General features: G+C 38.8%; 1 protein-coding gene across 7 annotated transcripts in view; it reads left to right on the forward strand.

Annotated features, from left to right (window-relative positions):
* Nrcam (neuronal cell adhesion molecule) overlaps positions 1-24,730 on the forward strand; it is a 63,443-nt gene that overhangs the window by 11,203 nt on the left and 27,510 nt on the right. For 3 of the 7 annotated variants that reach the window (XM_028757454.1, XM_028757457.1, XM_028757455.1), the window contains 14 exons: positions 151-321; positions 807-863; positions 2,651-2,762; positions 5,131-5,315; positions 6,531-6,662; positions 14,773-14,916; positions 16,003-16,114; positions 17,491-17,657; positions 17,754-17,901; positions 19,636-19,760; positions 20,187-20,216; positions 21,903-22,004; positions 23,522-23,719; positions 23,817-23,887. In XM_028757454.1, the coding sequence (XP_028613287.1) occupies positions 151-321; positions 807-863; positions 2,651-2,762; positions 5,131-5,315; positions 6,531-6,662; positions 14,773-14,916; positions 16,003-16,114; positions 17,491-17,657; positions 17,754-17,901; positions 19,636-19,760; positions 20,187-20,216; positions 21,903-22,004; positions 23,522-23,719; positions 23,817-23,887 (1,754 nt within the window). The remainder of the gene's footprint in view (positions 1-150; positions 322-806; positions 864-2,650; positions 2,763-5,130; positions 5,316-6,530; positions 6,663-14,772; positions 14,917-16,002; positions 16,115-17,490; positions 17,658-17,753; positions 17,902-19,635; positions 19,761-20,186; positions 20,217-21,902; positions 22,005-23,521; positions 23,720-23,816; positions 23,888-24,730) is intronic. The other 4 variants (XM_028757459.1, XM_028757460.1, XM_028757456.1 and 1 more) reach the window with 2 other exon arrangements.

Genomic DNA, 24,730 nt, shown 5'->3' on the forward strand with positions numbered 1-24,730 from the left:
TATGTATGTATGTATGTATGTATGTATGTATGTATGTATGTATGTATTTTTTCCAGATGACATTTACAGGGGTATTAGGAGATGGTTGTCCTGGTGATATGAATGGTAACTGTATAATGAAATGATCTGAATGTCTCTGTCTTCCCCCAGCCTTTCAAAGACTTCCACAGAGTGAGCGGGTTTCCCAAGGACTAAATGGAGACCTTTACTTCTCCAATGTCCTCCCAGAGGACACCCGTGAAGACTATATCTGCTATGCCAGATTTAATCACACTCAAACCATCCAACAGAAGCAACCTATTTCTTTGAAGGTGATTTCAGGTAAGAGCTCAGCCTCCCAGGTCTCTTTCAATTGTGTTTATATTATGTGAATCAGATTATTAACAATTAAATACAGTCTGACTCCAAGGTAAATCAGTTCAGTGACCAAGAAACTTCCTGCAAAGGCTCACTAAAGCATTAGCTTATATGCTAGAAAAAACACGCAAACCCTAAATATTATTGTCATTTACATTTCCCACTGATTACCATTCCCGTTTCCCTGGCAACCTCCTGCCTCTATGGTGCTCTGAGCATTGCTGTATGCATTGTGCCCCACAATGCCTTTTATTGGCATTTATCCAGATCAAGTTGCAGTTGGGGGTGGTAGAGTGAATTCTGAGTTAGCCAGTATGATGTCAAGCACTGTACTTTCCCTGAAAGAATGGCATTTAGCCTAGATGTATGCCTTTGTTTCTGTTGCCCAATGGTTTTTAACCCTTCTCACCTACTTCTGTGCCCTCTTCATGATATTCTGTTTATTTCAGTGGATGAATTGAATGACACTATAGCTGCTAATTTGAGTGACACTGAGTTTTATGGTGGTGAGTTACAGTGGTTGAAACTGATATTCTCTCCTTCATTGTAGACTTTAGTTCACTAACTTCACCTCCATGGCCGCTTAACCTTGTTTCTTTAGGAAACTTCTAGTTCCATGTTTAATATCACTGTATCAATGTGCGTTTCTTAAGGAACTTAGCTGTAAACTTTCAAGCACGTCACTGAAACATGTTCCATGATGTACGTACAATTAAACTTGTTACGAAGTTTCATGTAAACCATTTCATACGCTTTAGACAAAAAAATCTGTCATATGTGTCTAGAATTGTATTTTTCATACTTTGTGTTGTCTATCAACTTTTTGCATGGCCTACAATATAATCTGATTGGATGTATTAACCCCTAGAATATTGACTCATAAGAACCTTCAGTAACTAACATAGAGTACACTCCATAGTAATCATCTAACCTTCCTTAAGTTTTTTAAGGAATAGAATTGGCAATGTTGCTTTTAGCTTTGTTAGGAACCTAGTCAATGTTTTCTGTGGGAGGAAACTTTTAAAAATAGATCATTCAGCTTCATTGTATTAAATTGAAACAAATTTGATTTCCTTAAGGAAAAAGTGACTGTGAAACATAAAATCTGTCACTAAACAATAACGGCTCTGGATGTAAGGGCTTTTTAATTCCCCACAGATGGAGTTTCTGCTACATTAATTTTTAACCTTTGAGATATGAACATTGCAGAATATGGCAGATATCATTCTCACCTTTATCGATTTAATATAGTTCTCCCAAATATGGGCTCAAGACTCTTGTCAAGGTGATTTTACAGGAGTAAGATTCCCTAACCACCTCTAAAGTCCTTAAGAAAACAATTTTTTCTCCATCAATACCATTTTGAGTACTTAGATTTTTCTTTAGAGAAATGAGAAATTTACATATTGCCTTTTCATTTGGTTTTAGAAGCATCAAGAGCATCATTTATGGTTGAAACAGTGAAAGATCTTGGATATATCTACTTGAAAATTTCCTCAGGCCTTTTGTAGATAAGGTCACATTAGTTAAAAGTCCATAAAACAAATATGGACATTTCTAAGCTCTTTGGCTTAGACCTTCTTTATTTTGTCATTGGATAAAACAATTTCCATGTGTTCAGCTCTGCTAGTATTTCTTTTCTTTTTTCCAAAAGCTAGGGACAAAGCCTGGGACCTTACCAATACTAAACAAGCACTGCCATGAAGCCACGCCTTCAGCTCCTCTGCTGGAAATCTTTATTCACAGCATAAAAATTTCCAGAACTCTTTAGAAATTCTCTAGTTTTGTTTTATTTTTCATAAAACTTGCAGTGTAGGAATCTTGAAATATAAGTCAGTGGCAGGGGCTATAATGCTATGTCCAAAATAAATCAAATCTTTGTCCATAATGATTTGCTGCTGAAAAAAAAAAAAAAGAAACCTAGCATCTTTCAAAAGACACACTTTTTGCTTTGACCTGAGCACTAGTCTTAAGGAATGTGATGAGCTGACATCTCTGTGTTGACATTTTGGAGATTTACCAGCCCACAGATAATTGATAACAACCTAACCCAATTAAAGACATGTACGAAAAAGAGTCCTTGACACAGCTTTGCTCATGCAATCAAAATTGTTCCTCTTCCTGGTTCACCGAACGGGTGTAAGGAGAGAGTGTGTATGTGTAACTTAAGTTTCAGAATAGGCGTTCAATGGATTTGAAATGAGAGTAGAATTTTAGGCAGCTTTTGACAGCAGCTGTGTTCTTAGAAGCACATGTTCATAATCTTAATGTATATTGGTTTTCTTGTTTGCAGCTAAATCTAGTAAAGAGAGGCCACCAACATTTCTAACTCCAGAGGGCAATGAAAGCCACAAAGAGGAATTAAGAGGAAACGTGCTTTCCCTCGAGTGCATTGCAGAAGGCCTGTGAGTTAACATGTTCTGTCCTGATGCTTGCTTCTTATGTAACAGATTGACAGGCTTTACTATCCCAGGAAGAGCCATTGTTTTATGCTTAAAATTTGACCGAAATTTAAAAAAAATTAACAAACATTTCTCGAGTTAACTTTGAATTACGTGTTATTGCTAAACTATTTTGATGTAACAGTGTTCGTATTGCAGTATGTTATCTGTTATCTATCTCTGTAATCATCTTACAACACTGATCACTGTGCTGTAATGGGGGATAGACTTTTGCTGCTTCATAATGAACAACCTCAGAATTTGGTGGCTTAAAAAAAATCTGCTACTCATTTTTGATCATTTGCTGAGTGCTCCTGAGAGGGGGCCTTTGTAAATGGAATAACTGTGAGTTCATTACTCTCAAGGTCTGCCACCTGGAGCACCTGGCATGTTGGCAGTCTTACCCTCTCTTACTGTTTGTTATGAAAAGCTCACAGCACATCTCAGGGCCTCAGAACTGAGGCACTGTCCCTTCTGTTCCTTCCTGTGGGCAGAGCATAAAGCCAAGGTGCTCATCTGTGCATACTTCAAAGCCCATGTGCCTTTGGCAGGCATTCTGGCAAGGCCTTGGGCAGGTACAAGAGCAATTGTGAACTTGGGTCCACGTGTCAGGCAAGTTTCTAGATTGCCTGGCATATAGCAAGTTTCTTTTAATGATCAGAGTTATTTCATCCCTGACTGGGATCCCAGGAACACACTTCCTTCACCTTTTGTGATTTGTGTTGTCTATGAACTGGACAGCCAAAGATCATACCGTCTTTCCTTAAGGAATAAATACTTCTGGATGCGCATGGTGCCCTCTGCTGGCCGAATCCGGAAATTACACATTTGACATGCCATTCCTTCCAGCTTAAACATTTAACAAAACTCTTAAAATATGACAATCTTTCCTAACAGAATTTAATTTTTAATTTTTATCATTTTTATAGTCAGACACCAATATGACACCTAGCAAATTTTATATTTTAGCACATTTCATGTTTTCAGATTAGGAACAATTAATGTTTTTGTTTTTTGTTTTGTTTTGTTTTGTAAACTCTGATTGTAATTTGGAAATACAAAAGAACTGACTTTTAAAATGTTGAAATCTTGTGAATCCATGGTTGGAACTGTACTTTTTTACAAATCATGGACCTTTAGGCTGAGTAAAGCATTCATCAGCCTCTAAGTTTGTTCGGTGGAGCAGGAGCCTTGCATAACAACTGAAGGCTTTGCTCAGTGTAAACCATCACATTGTGTGTCTATCCCCATCCCTCTCTCACCTCATCTGAAACTTGAGCCAAGCTGTTGGGAAACATCCTATGTTGTCAGATTTCACATGTGACGAATACTTCGAAAATTATCTCACATCTTCTGCAGCTTTGCATATTTACAGCATGTGCTAATTTTAGAAACTACTTCACCAAATTTATATGCTGTCATTTTGTTCATCCAAACAAAGCAAAGCCCATGTTACAGACTGTCATTAAATCCCTCTTGCATCTCTGATAACAAATATAGCAATGTCCTGAGAGTTGAAATGAGCCCTTCTTCCTTGCTATCTTCCCGCCACACATGGCTGAGCACACAGGCATGTGCGTATACACACATATGTTTATGTTGAACAATTTAAAAATTTTGTCTCATGTAAATTCTGAAGATGTTATACAAGCCAACCATTCTCATTAAAACAACTAGAGATTGAAGGCACAAGTCAGGGAACCAAGGTCAGAGAAGCATTTAAGTGAGAACTAGAATAACATTAATCTGATCTATTCTTATCAGCTAGCATAATGGTATTTTAAAATTTAAAATGGTAGTAAAGTGAAGAACATAATCCTAATCATTAGTCATTTAATTCACATCATCGGTGTATTATAAAATAGTAGGTTTCATCAGGTTGATTTGTAAATATATATAAAAGTCCAGAAGTACTGATGTGCATGAGAGTGGATATCTTTAATGCCAGCTGATTAAATTAATCAATATGATTAGCTTAATAGTAATTCTCTTGATTGGCGTAGTAAAAGTCTGTAGAGCAGCCTCACTGAACAGAAGTTTGGAGAAAAGATTAGGTCCCTTGAGTAAAGCAATTCATGCTTAGGGTGCAGCATCACTGAGGTCAAACATTAGTATAGTTCTAATGATCTGAAAATGGAATCATTTCAGAAACAGGGTCTGAGCATTACTTATAAAAAAACATGATGTTAATGAAAAGGTCTGTATGTTTGTCATTATCTTTATATAAAGAATCGATTATAAAATTATAAATGTCCATGAAAATTCATTCTGCAAAGCCTTCACAGGCAAACTCCTCTTCCTTTGTAACAGCATTACTTATTTATTCCCTCAGACCTACTCCAATTATTTACTGGATCAAAGAAGATGGGACACTTCCTGCCAACCGGACGTTTTATCGGAACTTTAGGAAGACCTTGCAGATCGTTCATGTTTCTGAAGCAGACTCTGGAAGTTATCAGTGCATAGCAAAAAACGCATTAGGAGCCGTCCATCATACCATTTCTGTCACAGTTAAAGGTATACCTTGATCTCAAATGCATCCCGCTGGCTTTTGTGGAGGCTCTGAAACTTCGGTGACCATGTTCTTCAGTAATGAGAAATTTAAATTTATATCCACATTCATCGTGTCATGAACCTTTTCTCATTTCTATTGTAATTGCATCCAGGCCAGATTTAAAAAAGCCACTCATTTCAAATCTTCCTCGAAGAACTGCAATTAGTAAACACAGAAGGAATAGTAAAAACAGAAAGCATCACAATAGTCCCACAGAGATAACTACTACAGGCAAGATCCAGGGAGGAATTCTGAAATTAGTGGGTGAAAACAACTCTAAGGAGAAGCAGGATATTTGCATAGCTTCAAAGTGTTCTGCTCTCCATTAAAAAACTAGTGGCTGGGACATTTTTAATGTATGTTTACTAGTAATCATCCTTGGAGGAAAAGGAAGCTATGTCCTCATGGAGAATGTGCCGTACTGGTGAGCAGCTGCCAAAGAATAAAGCACAGATTACAGGAGCGTATAATTTTACAGAGGAAGCACTGGCAGATACTACCTTAACCAAGTGGCGAAGCTGAACATTGCTAATAAGTCACTGCGGTCTCGTGTTTTCCTTGGAGTGGTGTGATACGAAAAGACGTATCGCCACTGTGATATTCTTACGACCCCGAACCTTGAGTTAATCATTAGAAAGCATCAGACAGACTCATCGAAGACATTCTATCAAATGTGTCTAATATCCTCCAAATGTGTCAAAATCATGAAAGAAAAGATCAAGAAACTCCCAGGCTAACAAACTCAGCCAGTGGGTATGACGTAGTAACCAGAACAGGGCGATGGTCATTTTCTGTCTTGTATATATTCACAATCCAGCTGTATAAAAATTTGATATTGGGGAACTGGAGCATAGGGAAACTGGAGCAAAGGGGTATAGGACACTGTGTTCTACCTTGGCATCTTTTCTTGTTTTAAAATTGTTTCTCTATTTTATAATTCCATAGCTCAAATTCATGAGACTCTCCTTACACTTTAGAAAGTCCACAGAATTATTTGAATCAATTCTTATGTTTTTTTCTTCATTCTAGAAAGTGATGCTAACAAGTCTTTTTTAAACAAACAAACAAACAAACAAACCCATAAAACCCATTACAACAGTCTGATGTAATCTTTGGCTACAGTACTTTTTGAGTCACATGTTTTTCTAAATTTGTTTTTTTTTTCTCTTTCAATAAAGCTGCTCCCTACTGGATTGTGGCACCTCAGAACCTTGTGCTTTCCCCGGGAGAGAATGGGACCCTCATCTGCAGAGCGAATGGCAACCCGAAACCCAGAATTAGCTGGTTAACAAATGGAGTCCCAATAGAAAGTAAGTGTCCTTCGGTGTGTCTCTAGGTGAAGGTTATTTTCAAAAGTGAACCTGTATCTCAGCAACAAACAAATGCGTGGTGTTGAAATAATTTACCTTTAGTATAGAAGTTGACTGTAAAGTTAACAGAGGCACCTTTAAACTTTTTTATTGTCTTTAAATACACACACACACACACACAAACACACAAACACACACACACACACACACACACACACACACACACACATATATATATATATATATATATATATATATATATATTAAAGCATTTATTAAAATAAAGTTTAAGCTGGGCAGTGGTGGCACATGCCTTTAATCCCAGCACTTGGGAGGCAGAGGCAGGTGGATTTCTGAGTTCGAGGCCAGCCTGGTCTACAGAGTGAGTTCCAGGACAGCCAGGGCTACACAGAGAAACCCTGTCTTGAAAAACCAAAAAAACCAAACCAAAACAAAAAACAAACAAACAAACAAACAAACAACAACAAAAGTTTAAAAATAACTTGTGATAAAAACATAATTCTGTGTATTAATTGAAACTTAATAATATTTCTTCATAATTTTTAGCCCAGACAGTGGGGAGAATCTGTCACCCACAGTTTACATTAGCTTTCTTTGGAAACTTCAGAGTCTGCAGAGCCTGACAGGGTGTCTAAGGCTGAGTTAGTAGATGACAAAAGAAAGAACCATCTGTCTGACCTTAGTTTTCAGTCCTGGGGAAAGCACCCACCTGAATCCCTCATGTTCTCTAGTCTTCAGAGGTCAGCATCCCACTGCATACCTGAAGGACCTGGTCCTTAAGCAGGATGCCAAGCATGCTGCCACTTTCCTCTCCTGAGTCTTGTGAGGGCATCTTCTGGAGATCTTTAATGAAGACATTCAGGCACTGGATGCGTTTGAAACTGCCCACTCCTGTTCTTCAGATCTATTCCTTCCTTTTTTTCATTAGCCAACCTTCCCAGGCTATCACTATGCTACCCACAGTGGCCCTTTAAAGTGTGTGGCCAGGGAGCTTTCATGAATCCCCCAAGTCATAGTAAAGGCTCAATTTATAAAACATTATTAGAGGACTGGAGATATTAGAAGGGATGTACAACAAAGCAAGAAAAAAAAAGGAGTTAGGATTGCCCCTCACTGCTTCTGTACTCCTAAGCCTCCTCCTTACAGAGAGCAGCCCCTGTGTGTGTGTGTGTGTGTGAACAAAGTAGATTTCTGCTTCAAGCCCACCCTCAGGCTCACCTCCCAGTCATTACCCTGATCAGATGCAAAGATTCTCTTTACTAATAAAGACATGTTCGTTCATACTTAGAGAACAACTTGGCTCTTGGTAGTCCCCCGCTGAAAAATCAGATCTCACTTCTACTTCCACAACAAAAGGCCCTTTGACTGACTTTTGTCAAACTTAGTCTTCCTTTAGGGTGGAAGATTCATCCCAGAGATGAAGATGTCTGGGAGATTTTCTGTTGAAAGACACGATGTTCCTAATAAGCAGGCACAGGAGGTGTATGTAGCTTTAGTCTGAGTCATTGCAGCCTAGGCCCTGAGTATTTTCTGGAGTGTTTACTGGGAGTTTGCTTGTGTCACACAGCACAGCAGTGATCAGATACTTGGGCAGAAGCAGGGTGTTTGCTGCAAAAGGAAATATGTCCTTGGAAGAAAACTGAGTCTAATGAGGCCAATAATTGGTACTGATATTTCTGCTCCAGTTTTAATTATGATCAGAGCAGAAAGTGCCACAAATCTTAGCCCCTGATCACATATCAAAGAGCTACTGTCACTCTGAGGGGATAGTGAGCAACAACTGAAGAGACAGAGTGAAAGGGAACCCAGAAGTGAATGATGGTTTCCGGTACAAGTATAGTTTAACTAGGAATGCATATATAGTAATAATTGCAATATTGAATACTCAGCACTTTGCACAGGAGGGTTTGGTTTTTTTTCCAGCTGAGAGGTATTTTGCAATATATAAAAGATTAAATGTGCTCCTGAGATTTAGGCTCAGCAAAAACAGACAAGTGGGAGGGAACATCCATTTAGCCACTCAGCAGGAAAACTGGGAGAGCCAGAGGCTGTTGAAGACATAAACTCATGGGCTTGGCAGTCAGGACACAGAGCTAAGCGGGGGAAATTGAATCATGTGTGAGAAATTAAGTGATGAGCTTGATCTTTCCTCCTGATCTGTTTATCATCCTTCCAAATTGGCCATGTTACTCTGCTTTTGCTGCCATAACAAAGTACCTTGGGCTGGGTAATTTATAAACAACAGAAAATTACTGCTCCGTTACCTGTACTGAAACTGTAAAATCCAAGTTGAAGGTACTTACAGAATTGGCTTCTGGGGCTAGCTCTTCCTCTGTGTATGTATAGAGACAGTCTTTTTCGAGTCTTTTGTCAAGGAACACTAACCTTATTTGTGGGAGAAGAGCCCTATGACCTAGCAAACTGCCAAAAGCCTGAGTGTTTGGACTAAAACCACCTTGGAGTGTGGGGTTCAACGTATGAACTTGTGAGGGCTATGGACCTTCGGAGGACAGCACCCACATAGCAACACCTGGGGGGAACCTTGGGCCCTATTAATAGTTGTATTATGAGCTTTGAATGTGTCTTCAAATATACTCTTTATGGTGAAATTCGAGGACAGGATGTTAAGGGAAGGCAATTGTCTCAGGGAGACAAGTTAGACTTTTCAACTGTAACCCCAAATCATCCAATTAGGTCCCAAACCGAAAGATTTTGGATGACATCTCTCAAATAAGATTCTAAATTAGTTTTTTTTTTCATCTCAAAAGTATATTCCCTTGGAAAAGAAGGAAGGGAGCCATGCAGATATGACAGGAATTCCACAGCTCTTTTAGACCTAGGGTGCTCTACTTCAGATACGCACAGTTCAGAGCAGCCTCTCTGGTGGGCAGTCAGTCAGGGGAACTCTGAACAGCAGGAGAGCACAGCAAGGGACTTTCCCCATCAGGCTGCTCTGGGGAGCTGCAAGCAGTTGCTTGCTTCCTTGTCACAGAGATGTGTTTCGTCTTTTTGAGCTTGGCCAAGTCAGAAGTGCAAGGACTGTTGTTATATGAACATTTCATAACTGAGGGTGATGAGCTGTCAGGGACCCAGCACAGTTCTTTAGCTGTGCCCCACCCATGGCCCCTGGCTTCTGGTCTCTGAAAAGCTGATGACTATGTTCTTTGAATGGAAACTAGGTCATAAACAGCCAATAGCAAAGAGATACGCCCTGATGTATATTGGCTTCCACTGATCCAAAATAAAGAGTTAGGTTAGGAAATAAAGCAAAAAAGTCATTACAGGCTTCAGGAGGTATACGCCCTTCTCCTTTCCACATGTCGACCATGGACTTAAGACTGCCTTTGAGTCTTAAGAACTATTCTGGAAACAGGCCAACTGCTTGCCTCTCATCTGTAGTTTGTTGAGTAGTGCCAGGCCATGGAAGATAACAACAATACAAAGGTAGAAAAACAGAAAACGGCAGTGTAGTGGCACTGGCTGAACTGCGAGGGTTACTATCTTTTAGCAGAGCCCAACACCTGAGGCCCAAGCTGACTAATTGGCATGATCGAAGGACCAAGAGACTGCAGAAATGTAGATCAGCTTTGCTTCTGTGATAGCACCATTCAGGGAATCATGCAGCATCCATCTCAGCTGCCTCAGATCTGTCTCCTGTGGCAATGAGAAGACACGGTCAGGGACCCACATGATCAGACACATAGCCTCCCTCTCCTGGATTGTGGGAAATCATCCAAAGACTCTGACTGGTTCATCAGCTTCATGCTACAAAGTTAGTATTATCAGGGGGAGGTAGCAGTAAGATCACAGCACCTGGGTGCGTATCTCACTGGCTTCTATGTCTTACCAAACAAGTGTATTAAATACAGAATTTACCCATAAAACACCAAAAATATTTGAAACAGTCCACAGTGGTTAGAAATTATGTAGTTTATAAGAGACCTGTAGGAGACCTCAGATGTGATCTGGAGTGCTTGAGAGATTGTGACGTTAAGAGAAAATACTTAAAACCTGCAGCAGGAGCAGTTAGTTCCCAACTCTCCTAGAAAGGGTGTATCCTTCAATGTTCTTTGCCTTCTCCATTAGAGCCCAAGCCATCCTAGTTAGGGGTTCCAAGGCCAAGACCCTGAACACAATCCCTGTTTCTGTCCAGGAAGGCAGTGAAGGAGTCTATTACTTGCATTTCCCATGGAACACATAATATAAAATCTCCCACTTTGTTAAAAGGCCCACTTGGCTCAGATCTGAGGAGGGGAAAGAACCAAATTGATAAGGAAGACTGCATTTCCTCCTTACACAATTACAAATGTTGTTTGAGTAACTCATGGAACCAGCCATGGGAATGGAGACCTAATTCAGAATATTCTCAAGATCTCATCAGAGTCTCCTCCTTCCCCTTTCTCTCAGAGGTAAAGGGTTCTGTCAGCAGGCTATGTCAGGGTAGAATAGACAGGAGGTAGGAAATTCAGCTCTTCCCCAAAGCTTGGTTTTATGTCATCTCCAATTGCTGTTTCATACTCTAGGAAATATTTATAAACTTGACTAAAACAGAAATCTGGAACATTAATTTCATTTAAACAAATGTTAAGTAAACCTGTCTATAATTTTCATATCTAAAAATGTATTTAATATTATCTGGTTAAACAAGCTATTTAATAAAGTTCTCTTTAAGTAAAATTATATAATTGATATGAATACATTTTAGAGATTGATGGTATTAAATACTTATAAGACAGCATTTTTACTTATTATCATTATTATCACATTCAAAATATTGGAGACATTACAGTTTTGTCATCCCTGTATATATAAAACTTTTTTCAAGACTGTCGCCCCACCTTTGGTCCTCACCCTTGAGGTTTAAAATTATCGACAGGGAAGCTACAGTCTGACATTTCTTTCTTCAGTGTTCATTTACAGCAAATGAAGTTGGTTGTTACTAGAATTAATTATTCCTTTAGATTATTTGAGTTTGCAAGTTGGCAAGCTGTTCCCACACAGTAGCCAGTACACAGCATCCAACGGTTTCCAATGGCTCTGTCGCAGTGACTCCATTCTGTGCCCAGCCACCAACTGAGCCACCATATGGCACTGCAGTTCCTAGGCTTATTTGTTTCTCAAGGAAAACATAATGCAGACTTTTGTGGAGGAAATGCTAATTACTCTATACCTGTGCTTTGAGTCCAAGTTTGTCTCATCCCTAAATGTTATGTCAGAAATAAGTATCTGAAAACTACTCCATTTAGCACAAATTATGTCGATGTTAATAGAGTCAGATGCCTTTGACACTGAGGGAAAGTGAACTCTGTAGCTGTACGTTGTTTTGTTTGTGGTTATGCATATATGCTTGGGGAAATTGTCCTTCTAGCTTTACCAGTTGAGCTCAAGGGTCATGGCAGTATAAGTTTATTTTCTATCTTAGGGTTAGGAATACGGCTCAGTGGTTGAGTGTTTGCCTAGTGTATTAAAGGCCCTAGCTTCACTTTTGCTAACTTAACCTTATACACAGTAGAATTCACAATATTCTACTATATACACAGTATATACACAGTAGAATGATATTGAATACACTGACATTGCTGTGCAACAATCCTCCAGAAGATCTTAATCTCACAAAAATTCAACTGTATCCTATTAACTGGAATATGCAGGTGTGATTTGTTCAGGGATGTGAGGAACATTTGTCCTATAGTCTGTTAGCTATGCTAAGAGTTCAGGTACTGTGCTCTGCCTGCTTGTCACACTCATTACTGTTCTTCAGTGTCCAGCATACCTTCAGATGTGCAGTCACAGTGGATATATGGTGGGCACCAAAATCCTCTGGGGCAGCCCTAACTTTGAATGTCTGAGTTCTAAGCCCATGTGTTGCGAATAATGCTCAGAGCAAAAGAGGCCAGGACATGTTTCAGCATGCCTTGCTAAGGCAGTAGACAGACATCCCTGCAAGTGCTGTCCACCAGAAGCCCCAATGACACAAGGCTTTGGATCTAGGAAAAGGAATATGGCCTTCCTTGATGTGTCCCTCACTCTCAGATCCATGACTCTCTCTGCTATAGCTGTAGGTCACTTCCTGGGACAATGTAACACTTGTTATTTACTGTTATTTACTGGTGCAATCTACATCCTGTTGAAGGAATTATGACTTCTACTTGTATTATGTTTGGAACAATGCTTTCCTTAAGGCATTTTGAAAAATTTTAATCAGTGATTGCAGATATAAGCCAAGGAGTCAATTCAAAGTATCTTGACACACCTTATCACTAGCAGAATAAAACTATTTCTAAGATGGCTTCACACTTTAGCCATTGATTGTGGTCAGACTTTTGAACACTACTTTTGTAAGACAATTGTGCTCCCCCGGGGAATAAGGGCACTAATTCCCTGAGAGCTAGCTCACAAGTTGAAGTTTTAATAATCCTTGAAGGGTAAGAACTTAGGCTTTATTTCAATTTATGATAGATTGTTAGAATAGTCTGATCTGAAACATCTAAAGGACTGTTGGGCTACAAGTGTAATAGTCAGAATGTGCAATAGTTAAAATAATGGCTCACAGAGATATCTGCATCTCAATCCTTGGAACCTGTGAACATGTAATCTCATGTAGCAAAGACAGGTTTTGTATACATGGGTAAGAGCTTTCTGATTCTCAAGTATTTGCGTAGATCCCAGTTTCATCACAAGAACCCTCAAAGGTGCTAGGCCTCTCCTGGCTGGCCGTGATCAGGGAGAAACATGATTATGGAAGAATTAACAGGAAATGGAAAAAACACTGATGGCTTTGATGGTGGTGGGCAATAATATGGACTAAAAAATTAAGAGTCCTCCAGAAAGCAGAAGGAACAAAGAAGTGGATTCCTCTGCAATATGAAGAAGGAACATGGCTTTCCTGGGATGTTGATTTTAGCCAGTGGGATCCTTGTCAGGCGTCCAATTGGAGAGCCAAGAAGTAGTGAATTTTGTGTTGGTTGGAGATAGTAGATTTGTGGTAAACTGTAATGGTAAGACACTCGTACAGAATGAATGAGCACAATAGTTGAGTGTGGAAAACAGAGGTGCGTAACCATAATTATAGCTGAATTTATTTTTATTAAAGTGAGCTAACACAGAGCTGAGCCAGATACTTTTATTTCAAAGTGATAATAAAGTTCCACTACCGTGATAGATGTGACTTTGATATAAAACCTTTTCTGGTCACCATAGAAATGTGTTTAGAATGGAAGGGCAGTCCTCTCGTGGTTGCTTTAGGCAGTTGCGGAGGGAGGGGTAGTATTATTTACTTTGATTCTGACCAGCATGCTAAGGTGACTTGCTCTTAAAATAATGTGGTGTGATGGTTCCCCCTACCCCACATTTAGCATTCAGAAAAAAAGAAATTTGCGCATCACAACACAACACAGCACAGTACAGGACTTCCATGTTGTTTGCTTTGCTTAGAACTAAATCCTCACATCCTGTATTACCCGGTCAGTTTCATTCAGCTTCAGCACGGATCAATGCTGGCTGTAACATGTTTTAAGTACTTAAGGGATTTAGCTAAAAAGAGTCTTTAAGAGAAATTTTATACATCTGGGTTCTCCTTTAGCCCCAGATGTGTGACCTGCAGGAAAGTGGATATTCTTCTCTTCCTGACTCTCATGTTCCCTATGCATACCTTTATTTTTTTCATCTATTCATTTAAGGAATAGGTTCTCAATGGGGGCAGATTTGAACTAGCCAGCATATTTTTCCATTTGATGACACGATATTACTCCCTCCTTTGGATAATTAACTTGCCTCCTGTTAAATAGATGGATTCTTTATAAGCATGACAATGTTTTCCTGAATTTGATATTCTTGCCCAACATGGACTTGCTTTTGAAGCAGTCTTCAGCATTAAAGTACAGTCCATTCACACAGTGCTAAGTGAGCATTGTGCATATTTTAGTGCCTGTGTGTAAACGCTACCTGAATGCTTTTCCTTTTACTGATACATATGCCTAGATCAGCCTGTATTTGTGTCCAATTTATGTAAGATCTCAAGATTTGCACATGTAACAAATGGCTTTTAAGCAGCAAGAAACATATATTTTCTCTTTTTATATTTAAACAGTTGCTCTCGATGACCCCAGCAGAAAAATAGATGGAGATACCATTATATTTTCAAACGTTCAAGAAAGCTCAAGTGCGGTTTATCAGTGCAATGCCTCTAACAAATATGGATATTTACTAGCAAATGCATTTGTAAATGTGCTCGGTAAGCTCTCCCTTTATTAAAAGAATGGAAAGTTAAATTAACAAATGCTGTTATTTTCTGCTCACTCAGCAAAAATGCATTATTCCTTTGCTACCTGCAATGTTTTAAGTGTTTTAAGCTACAAAGGATATTCAAGGGTAGATAAGCTACAAATCTTTTCTTAAGGGCGATTTTTGTCTACTCTTGCAATTCTTTCATACAGTTTTTCTATGGCAGATTCTCTACTGCAGAGATAATCAAACAGGCTGTTCTGTCACTGATGGTTTGATTGTTAAACCCTTCAAAAGTAAAATAGTGATTGTTCCTGTTAGCAATGGATATGCCAGCTCTTTCATCTTTAGACAGTTATTTACTATTCTATTGCTGTAGCAAAGGACCATGACCAAGGCAACTGATAAAAGAAAGCATTCTGTTTGAGGTTCATAGTTCCAGAGAGTAGTAAAGTCCATGACCACCATGGTGGGAGCATGGCAACAGGTAGGCAGGCATAGTGCTGGAGCAGTAGCTGACAGCTCACAGGACGAGACAACAATTACAAGGCAAGGGAGGTGGGGAGTCAACTAGCATGGTGTGGGCTTTGGAAACTTCAAAGTCCATCATCCCCAGTGACACAGCTTCTCACAAGGCCACACCTCCTGATCTTTCCCAAACAGTTCTATCAACTGCAACCCATGCATTCAAACATGTAAGCCTATGGAACCATGATGGGTTAGTCATTAAGCAATGGTATATTTTCCTGTTAGACACTGTGCTGTTACCAAAATGATTAAACAGCTGCATTCTTTCACTACAGGCTACTCAGTATCTTAAGAGATACACATAGTTGAATCAATGATTAAATAGCATAGAAAATACAGATAAGTAAATCAGTAACTGATTAACTCAAGTAACATGTTGAACACATATTAGGAGGTATTTTGTCTATGTTGAGTGGATATACTGATGCTACAGATGCAGAACTTATGGGAAATATCATGTTGGTTGTACTTTATCATAAACTTTAATGACCCTAAAACAAAATGTGATAAGTGCACTGTAAACCTAACGTGTATCTAGTGTTCACTGTACCTTTTAAAATTGTTTTAGCTGAACCACCTCGGATTCTTACATCAGCAAACACACTGTACCAGGTCATTTCAAACAGGCCTGCTTTGTTAGATTGTGCCTTCTTTGGCTCTCCTATGCCTACCATTGAGTGGTAAGTAATGGTTCTATTTGTTTTTCGATATCTAATTCTAACCATGTCTGGTTTTAGTGCAAAAACAGAAAAAATACAATACGCAGACCTCATATTATAGTATGTTTAATCTTTCTCAAATGTTTATTGACTACCAAATCTGTGGATATAATAAATACTTTCACATATGTAACAAGTATACTACCAGAATGTTCTATTAACTGCATATAAACTATTTTTAAGATTTAGGGCTGGAATATTTCACAGTGCCATGGCCATTGCATGGAACTTTGTGACTAGCGTCTGAAGGACTGGTTAGGAAACATGTTCTTGATAATAAAATACCTTGGGGTTGGGGATGAAGAGTTGACTCAGTGGTTAAGAACACTTGCTTTTGCAGAGGATCCAGGTTTGATTCCCAGTACCCAAATGTTGGCTCTCAACTCTTAACTCTTGGTAGCTGTTCATTTACATAAAACAATGAAATAAATATAAAATAAAATGGCATTGAGCTGAAGGAGAAGCTGTGCCCTCTAATGTCCCCTCTGGCCATTCACTTTCATATACCATTCCTGGGAGGAGTCCTTCAGCTGCTGCTAATTTCTTTGCTTTAGAAGAGCTAGACAGGCTAAGGGGAGGATGGCAGCTGCTGAGAATGTGTGATTAACAATTAAAACAGACATATATTGATTGTCAACTACTGAGAGGAGAGAGACAGCAGGCTTAGGAGTAAAGGGAAGTCTCTCCAGGCCCACTGTAACCACAGAGAATAGACAGGAACACAGATAGACTTTCTAGTAAAGGTGGGAACATTAACTTCGAACTCAGATTGACTTTTTCTGTCCCCATTCACCTGTCTCCACTTCTCCCACCTCACATGCATGTTTTCTTTCCATTGTCTGAGCATTTGCTGGTCCTACTCTTAGAGTATAATCTTGAGCCTTGAAATCAAAATACCTTTAAAATTTCATCTTAGAAATGGGAGAAATGCGTATTAAAATATACTCTTATTTTTGCCTATTTTGTCATCTATTCAAGGAAAAAATAGCAATGTCTTTATTTAATTATGTATCTCATAAAAATTGCAGCCCGTTATATTTTATCATTCTAAGTCTGCAAACTCCGTTTATTTTTATATGCTCCTATTTTGTGTGCTTTCCTTGCATGTTCCTCTGATGTGTCAGAAGAATTGCTTGTGGAAAACCCTTTAGGTTTTGGACAATGTTTTTGATTTTATAACTTGAAAAGTGAAATCTCAACAGATGTTTTCATGTCCACTTTATAACTGAGCAGAAATCTGACCTCTGTAGTCATTCAAAATGTCTTTGACCTTGACTCTTGCTGCTGGCCACTTTCTGTGTGTTTTATTCTCACTCTGGTAACTTTTGTTAACAAAGGTTTAAAGGAACTAAAGGAAGCGCTCTTCATGAAGACATTTATGTTTTACATGATAATGGAACATTAGAAATTCCTGTGGCCCAAAAGGATAGTACAGGGACATATACTTGTGTCGCAAGGAATAAATTAGGAATGGCAAAGAATGAAGTTCACTTGGAAATCAAAGGTAAAGCATTGTTAATGAGACTTTTTCAAGTACTCTATGTCCTAATAAAAATTATTCAGCTTTGCCAAAATGGATAATGATAATTTTGAATTTTAGATCCAACCAGGATCATTAAACAACCTGAATATGCAGTCGTTCAGAGGGGGAGCAAGGTGTCCTTTGAATGCAAAGTGAAACATGACCACACCTTAATCCCCACCATTATGTGGCTGAAGGACAATGGGGAGCTGCCCAATGATGAAAGGTATTTCAAGAGTCTTTGTTTCTCTTCCTTCTCTCTATCCTCTGCTCTTGGTCTAAGGCTTACTGACATCATGTTTTCCAGGTTTGAAGTCAGCTGTCCACAGAATCATGAGATACATATTCCCTTCCTACTGTAAAATACTTAGAACTAAAAGGGTTTGAAATGAGAGCCTGAGAATGTTGGGCTTTGGGTGCTGATCTCCTATGAGATTTGGGATGCAAAAATCCCTCCAGACTTTGGACAGCATCCATGGTTGTATAATTTTAATGGTGAAGTCTCAACACTTTAATCTGCACTCTACAAATAAGCAGAAATCCCATCTCATCAGGAATTCACCACTAGTTTTGGATATTTTCTTTCTTTCTTTTTCTTTTTCCTTTTTATAATTTAGACCTAACACCTGCAGAAGTAAAGAAAACCAAAACCAAGTAAAGCATTTAAAGGGGCACATTAATTTCTGTAGCTTGGAATAGAACAAAGATCGTGGTGTTTTCTATGTGAGGCCCTCAGGTTGACCTAGTAAAAACAGCTGCATGATTTTTGCTATTACAGCAGCCACAGGTGATACCCACTGCTAGGAGTGTTGTGTTCTGATAAAGATGGTTTTGGTGGTTTTCTTGCTGCTCATCTAAGCCCAGGATGACTAAATGGTACCCTATTGCTTGCTAATGACTCCACAACAACTTGCTGGCCTTTCTCACCATGTGCTCAAAGCTCTCTTACAAGTAAGGCTTCATCTCAGCAATTTTACACATGAAATCAGAGGTTGTAAAGAGAACAGAGCATGAAGAAATGACCATCAGGTTAGATCAGCTGAGTTTGACTTGAAATTACTTGGAAGACAGTTTACAATGTCTGCAGCCTCGTTGGAATAATACATGAATCCTGCACGCATTATGCAAATAACTTCTAGAAAACTCTTAGTGGAGAATGCTGATCTAGTGATGAGAAAGATCCCAATATTTTTCATAGTTTCTGCTATGGGACTTAATACATGTGTAATAATAATAATAATAATAAATAATAATAATAATCCATGAAATTTCTGTAGCAAGTAGTACCTTGTTTAAAAATTCTTTTCTTTTAAAAATAACCACATAACCCTTAGTGAAGCACTCTAGCTGAAGTAAATATGGAGCCCTCCCTCCCCCCTCAGGATAGCAGCATTAATTTTTACCAGCTCAAAAAAATTTTTAGGGTTGGAGAGATGGCTCAGAAGTTAGGAACACTGAGTACTTTTCCAGAACTCAGTATTCTTCCTGAGTTCAATTCCCAGCAACCACATGGTGGCTCACAACCATGTGTAATGGGGTCTGATGCCCTCTTCTGGTGTGTCTGAAGACAGCAACAGTATATATATACATACACACACATATTATATATGTATATATATATAATAAATCTTTAAATTTTTAATTTTAATTGGCATGCCATAATTGTACATATTCACAGTATACCATGTGACTTTTGGCCCTATCCATGGAGGGTTACTGCAGAATCTCCTAAGACTCCATAAGCCTGACTGAAAACCATTAGAGTTAATATCCCTCCTACCCCAAATGTTTTTCAGGTTTACTAATTACTAAAGTGACATATAGGGGTTAACTCTAATCGCTGAAGTGTTTATCATTCCTCTTTTTTATCAAGTTCATGGAGACCCTTGCCTGCTGGGAAGGCAATTGTCAACTGTGTCTCATTGTCATTTCGGCGGCTTTTCATGTGTTCTGTTTACAGGTTCTCCACTGACAAGGATCATCTGGTGGTATCTGATGTAAAGGATGACGATGGTGGGACCTACACATGTACAGCCAACACAACGCTGGACAGTGCTTCCGCCAGTGCTGTGCTCAGGGTTGTCGGTAAGGGCAAGAACAAACACAGTATGGGCAGACTTTCCATATTAGATGTGAAAGAAAATTGTAGATACTGAATATTTGTAAAAGTTTTATGGCTACAAGGGTGAATGACTTTCTTCTTGCAGAGAGGCCTTTCAGGAGACACTTTCCATATAAATATGCTCTGTGTAGATATAGGGACTGTGACAAAGTGGTGGATGTGCATATTTAATGACATTTATTTACAAAAAAAATCTAAGAAAGGTAACCTCTAATCTAGACTCAGAAGGGTTTTGTATTCCTAAATTGTCACTACCCGTTTGTCAATGCCACACCTCACAGCTAAGGAGGGAGCTTAATTAAAAAACAGTTATTGTGTTGCTTTTTGTCTTCTTCTATGTTTCCATGACTAATTTTGATTAAACTCCTTTATATTAATGTCCTTTCCAGCTCCTACTCCAACTCCAGCCCCCATTTACGGTAAACTAATGAGCCTTCTTTTTCTGTCTTCTGTCAAACAATTTTCCATTTGCAGACATCGCCTTCTCTTCTCTGTCACATCATTGCATCCCTTTAAAGAAAATGGCTGCCAATTATCATGGGCTTCATTTACCATAGTCAATTATTTCTTCTAACATTACAGTCTACGTAAGGGTAGACTATTTTGCTCATTGTATTTCCAGATACTTCTAAGTGTTTTATTTGCTGTTTTAGAATTATTCCATCTTATAAAAATCCCCCTTTGACAAATTCCTTGTATGGTAGTGTAAGTCATTTATCACAATCTGTCATCCATGTTTTATAGAATGAAAAAGCTGTTTCTTAGAACCATTCTGAAAGTTGGATTTTACTGATCTTCTTAAGATGTGTTTAGGAACCAGGGGAGGTTACTTAGTGGATAACAGTGCTTGCTGAGAAAACAGGAAGACATGAGTTCAAGTCTCTTGTACCCGCACATAAGCAGAACATGGCAGTACATGCCTGTAACTCAAATGTTGCGGGATAAAGACAGGCAGATCCTAGACAATCAGTAGCCAGCCACCTAGCAGACATCAGCCTCTGTCCACTGGGCTTTCTCACATGAGTGTATGCATTTCCACACTGCATATGCACACAGAAACAAATGTAACACACCAATAACAATAATAATACACATTAAAGATATACTATTTTGTTTTGAGATTCCAATTCCAAGCAGTGTACACCTAGGGGACAACATTAATGTCTTATGTCTGAGAAACTTACTCATTTTGTGTTAAAAGTCATCAGGGAATGAACAAAGGAAGGAGCCTAACAATGTCTTGTTATTTTTTGAGTCTGGAAAATAATCAGAAATGATCTCCAGAAACATGTTTATTTAGAAAACTCATCTTTATTCATCACACAAATATCAAACATAATTTTGTAGCATAATCTCAGCTAGATTTTATATAGAACCACTGAACATTTTCTAAAAATCCTGCGCTCTGTGGACATGTAGCACTGCCTTAGTGAAGAGAAAAAAGATTCCATATATTTATATGTCCCCTAGTCCCCCAGAACTCAGAGAGACCCTTCTAGAAGCAAAGATTTTTTTTTTTAAGTCTCAGAGAAGAGAGTTAACTTCAAAAACACCATTGCAGGAGGCAGCCCTTTTTCTCAGTGACCTCTGAGTCACTGAGTTATCTGAAAGTAAGAATGCCTATGCATGCAGAGACCTCCCTATCCTTAAAAACAGTCCTCACGCACCTCCAGATTGAATGTTCTCTGTCTCTCAGAACACTGAAAATTCTCCAAACAGTGCATGCCACTTTCCTGCATTTGTCTCTCACCTCTGACTGTTCAGCCCTCCCTGTCTCTTTGGAAATGAAGCTTTGGTGTTATTTCTGCCTGTACTAATTTCTGCTCGTGAGAGGACACATACTGAGTGTGCTGAAGGCATACTGTGCCTCAGTGGATTTGGCACTCCCTAATTTGCTGTCTCTTGAAAAGCAAGCAAGCAGAACTCCATGGCTTGGGTATGCAGTGTTCTCAGCAACCTCAGATGTATCTGTTTCATTTCCGCTGCATGCTCAGTGACCAGTAAAAGTGATGTCTCTAAGTTGTCCCTTTGTGTACAGTATCACAGATACAATAAAATTGACTTGCAAAAAGACAATTAACCATTTGTGTGTGTTTGCTCCACAGATGTCCCGAATCCTCCCTTTGATTTAGAATTGACCAATCAACTTGACAAAAGCGTTCAGCTGACATGGACCCCAGGCGATGACAACAATAGCCCCATTACAAGTATGTGGTGGTTTAGTTTTATGGCTGGTAAACCCAATGGCCACTCTTGAAGTAATTATCTCTAACAGTTGTACGATACACTGCTGTGATTCCTTGCAAATGCATTCATTGGCATTCTCATCACTAGTGTTAGAACCAAAGTATGATGCTCTTCAGAGATAGAGCTATTCCTGGTTATAGATTCTGGTACAACTAATTAATTCCTGAAAATGTTAATTAAGTAAGCACACTATCATTTGTGTTTAAGATCTGTAAGAATCACTTTATATGCCTCCACTGTCCTAGTTAGGGTTTCTACTGCTGCGATGAAACACCATAACCAAAAGCAACAGGGGGTTACATGTAACTGTTTATCATAGGAGGAAGGCAGGACAGAAAATCAAGCAGGACAGAAACTTGGAGGCACAATCAGATACAGAGGTGATGGAAGGCTGCTGCTTGTACCTTAATTAAGAAAATTTCCTACATGCCTGCCTACAGTGGGGTCTCATGGAGTCCTTTTCTCAACTGAGGCTCCTTTCTCTCTGAAGACTCTAGCTGTATCAAGTTCACATAAAACTACCCAGCACAGACAGAGTAGATGCATCTTGAAATAAATGTTTAATCCGCTGCTTCTAATGGTGATAATGTTCAGTCTAAATATTGGGAAATTGACTTTTTCAGACCCACAGTCTGTAATAGAACTGCTTCTATACAATAGGCCCTCGTCTTAACATAGGTGCTTATCTTCCCATTGTCCTTTTCCAAAAATGACACTTCTGAAAGTGTCAGCTCCTCACTCATCAGCGGAGAGAAAAAAAATCAGATGAGAGATCAAAGCATTTGGATACAAAGACATTTGTTAAATAAAAAGTATGATAGGCTTCAAGGCTTGATGAAGAGTATTCTGCAGTATGTGTGGATCACCATCAGGCATTTAGTTTCTTTGTAACTAGGTTGCTTCAGTTGAAAATCACACAGCAATGTGGATTCTTTTACATGTGTCTTTAGACCACATGGGTAACCACGTTTGCTCAAAATCAATTGCTAGAAGTACAATGCCTCAAAGACTGTGTATGATAAATATCGTTAGATATTCTCAATTGTCCTGTATACAAGTGTATCAATTTACACTTCCCAGGAGGTCTGAGAATGTGTCACCTTCAACAAAAGATGTTAAATATTTGATTACTGTCAATCTTTCTAGTAAAAAAAGGCTTCTTAACTGTATTCACTGTAGTTACTTCTTTTTATGACAATAATTGAGCATTGTTTCATATATTTAAACTTCCCATTGGAATGTGTGGATCAGCTCTAAACAGTTTTAACTAAGCTGAGCTCAGCATGGTAGAAGAAAACGCCAAATATTACACGAACTTCAGCATTGAACTCAGAATACCCTAACAAGATTTTTTTTTCTTGCAAAAATCACTCGTGTCTGACTACTCTTAATTGCCACAAGGTATTTACAGCAACCTGTCCTTAAGTTGACTGAATTCATTGTGTTGGGTTTGTGTTATGTGTGGTGTCATGGCCAGAATTCATCATTGAATACGAGGATGCAATGCATGAGGCCGGGCTGTGGCGCCACCAGGCTGAAGTTTCTGGAACACAGACCACAGCCCAACTGAAGCTATCTCCCTACGTGAACTACTCGTTCCGAGTCATGGCGGAGAACAGCATCGGGAGGAGCATGCCAAGTGAGGCGTCTGAACAATATCTTACAAAAGCTGCAGGTAAGGCTGGAACACTGGAAGCCGACAGAAAACAGGAGGGTTTTCCGTGCCTTCTGGAGAGCTGAAGCTTGCTCATGTGGGACTGCTTCATTTCTAGAACCAGATCAGAATCCCACAGCTGTGGAAGGACTGGGGACAGAGCCGGACAACTTGGTGATTACGTGGAAGGTGAGCCTGAGCCAGGAAGCATTCCGTTTGCCTCCACTTTTTAAATACTGAACAGAAAAAGGTTGTTTTAGAATAATATCTGAGTTTGTATTCCTTTTGACCCATTGTAGAAAAAAAATCTGTATTTAGAAGGTTACTTTGTATAATAATTAAGCAGTTCTATCTCTGTGATCAAAATGGACAGGTGAGAATCCCAGCTTTGGTACTTATAGTCAAATATCAAAAGCACCAAGGTACTTGTTGAGAAGTATATCTGTCAACCATCTGTATGATGGGAATAATAACACAGCTGCATATGACTAAAGGAACTAATGTATGTGGACTGCTTAGCATTATGCTTCACATGAATAGATGCTGAAAAACGCCGGCTAGCCGTTATTATCATCAGAAAGACCATTTGGAAGATGTGCATCAAGCTATTCTCAGTAGTCAAATTGTTATTACAATCATTCATACATTATCTGTGTGTTCTAGGTCTGCAAAGTTATTAATTAAAATCAAAATATTTATCTGCATAATGTTAAAACCTTAGATCTATTCACACATACATATATTCTATATGCATATTTATATGCATATATGATAGAATAGATGGACCCAAATTTTTAATTAAAAAAAAGTTTGTAAGTTTCCATCTAAAGATGGACAATGATGACACAAACAGGAATATATAAAGTAAATCTAGATAACTAAAATATTTTAAGAGTTACCCACATTTATTATGGAGCCAGTCTTTGGAAGGTTTGTGTGTTATTTACTACTTTAGAATTACAATTTACAATCTTTGAAACAGAGGAACAGACTCTGGATCTCATCACAATTAAGAAATGGGAAGATGTCCCT

Source organism: Grammomys surdaster, unplaced genomic scaffold (assembly GCF_004785775.1).
Source record: "Grammomys surdaster isolate TR1022 unplaced genomic scaffold, NIH_TR_1.0 126163, whole genome shotgun sequence".
Lineage (NCBI taxonomy): Eukaryota > Metazoa > Chordata > Mammalia > Rodentia > Muridae > Grammomys > Grammomys surdaster.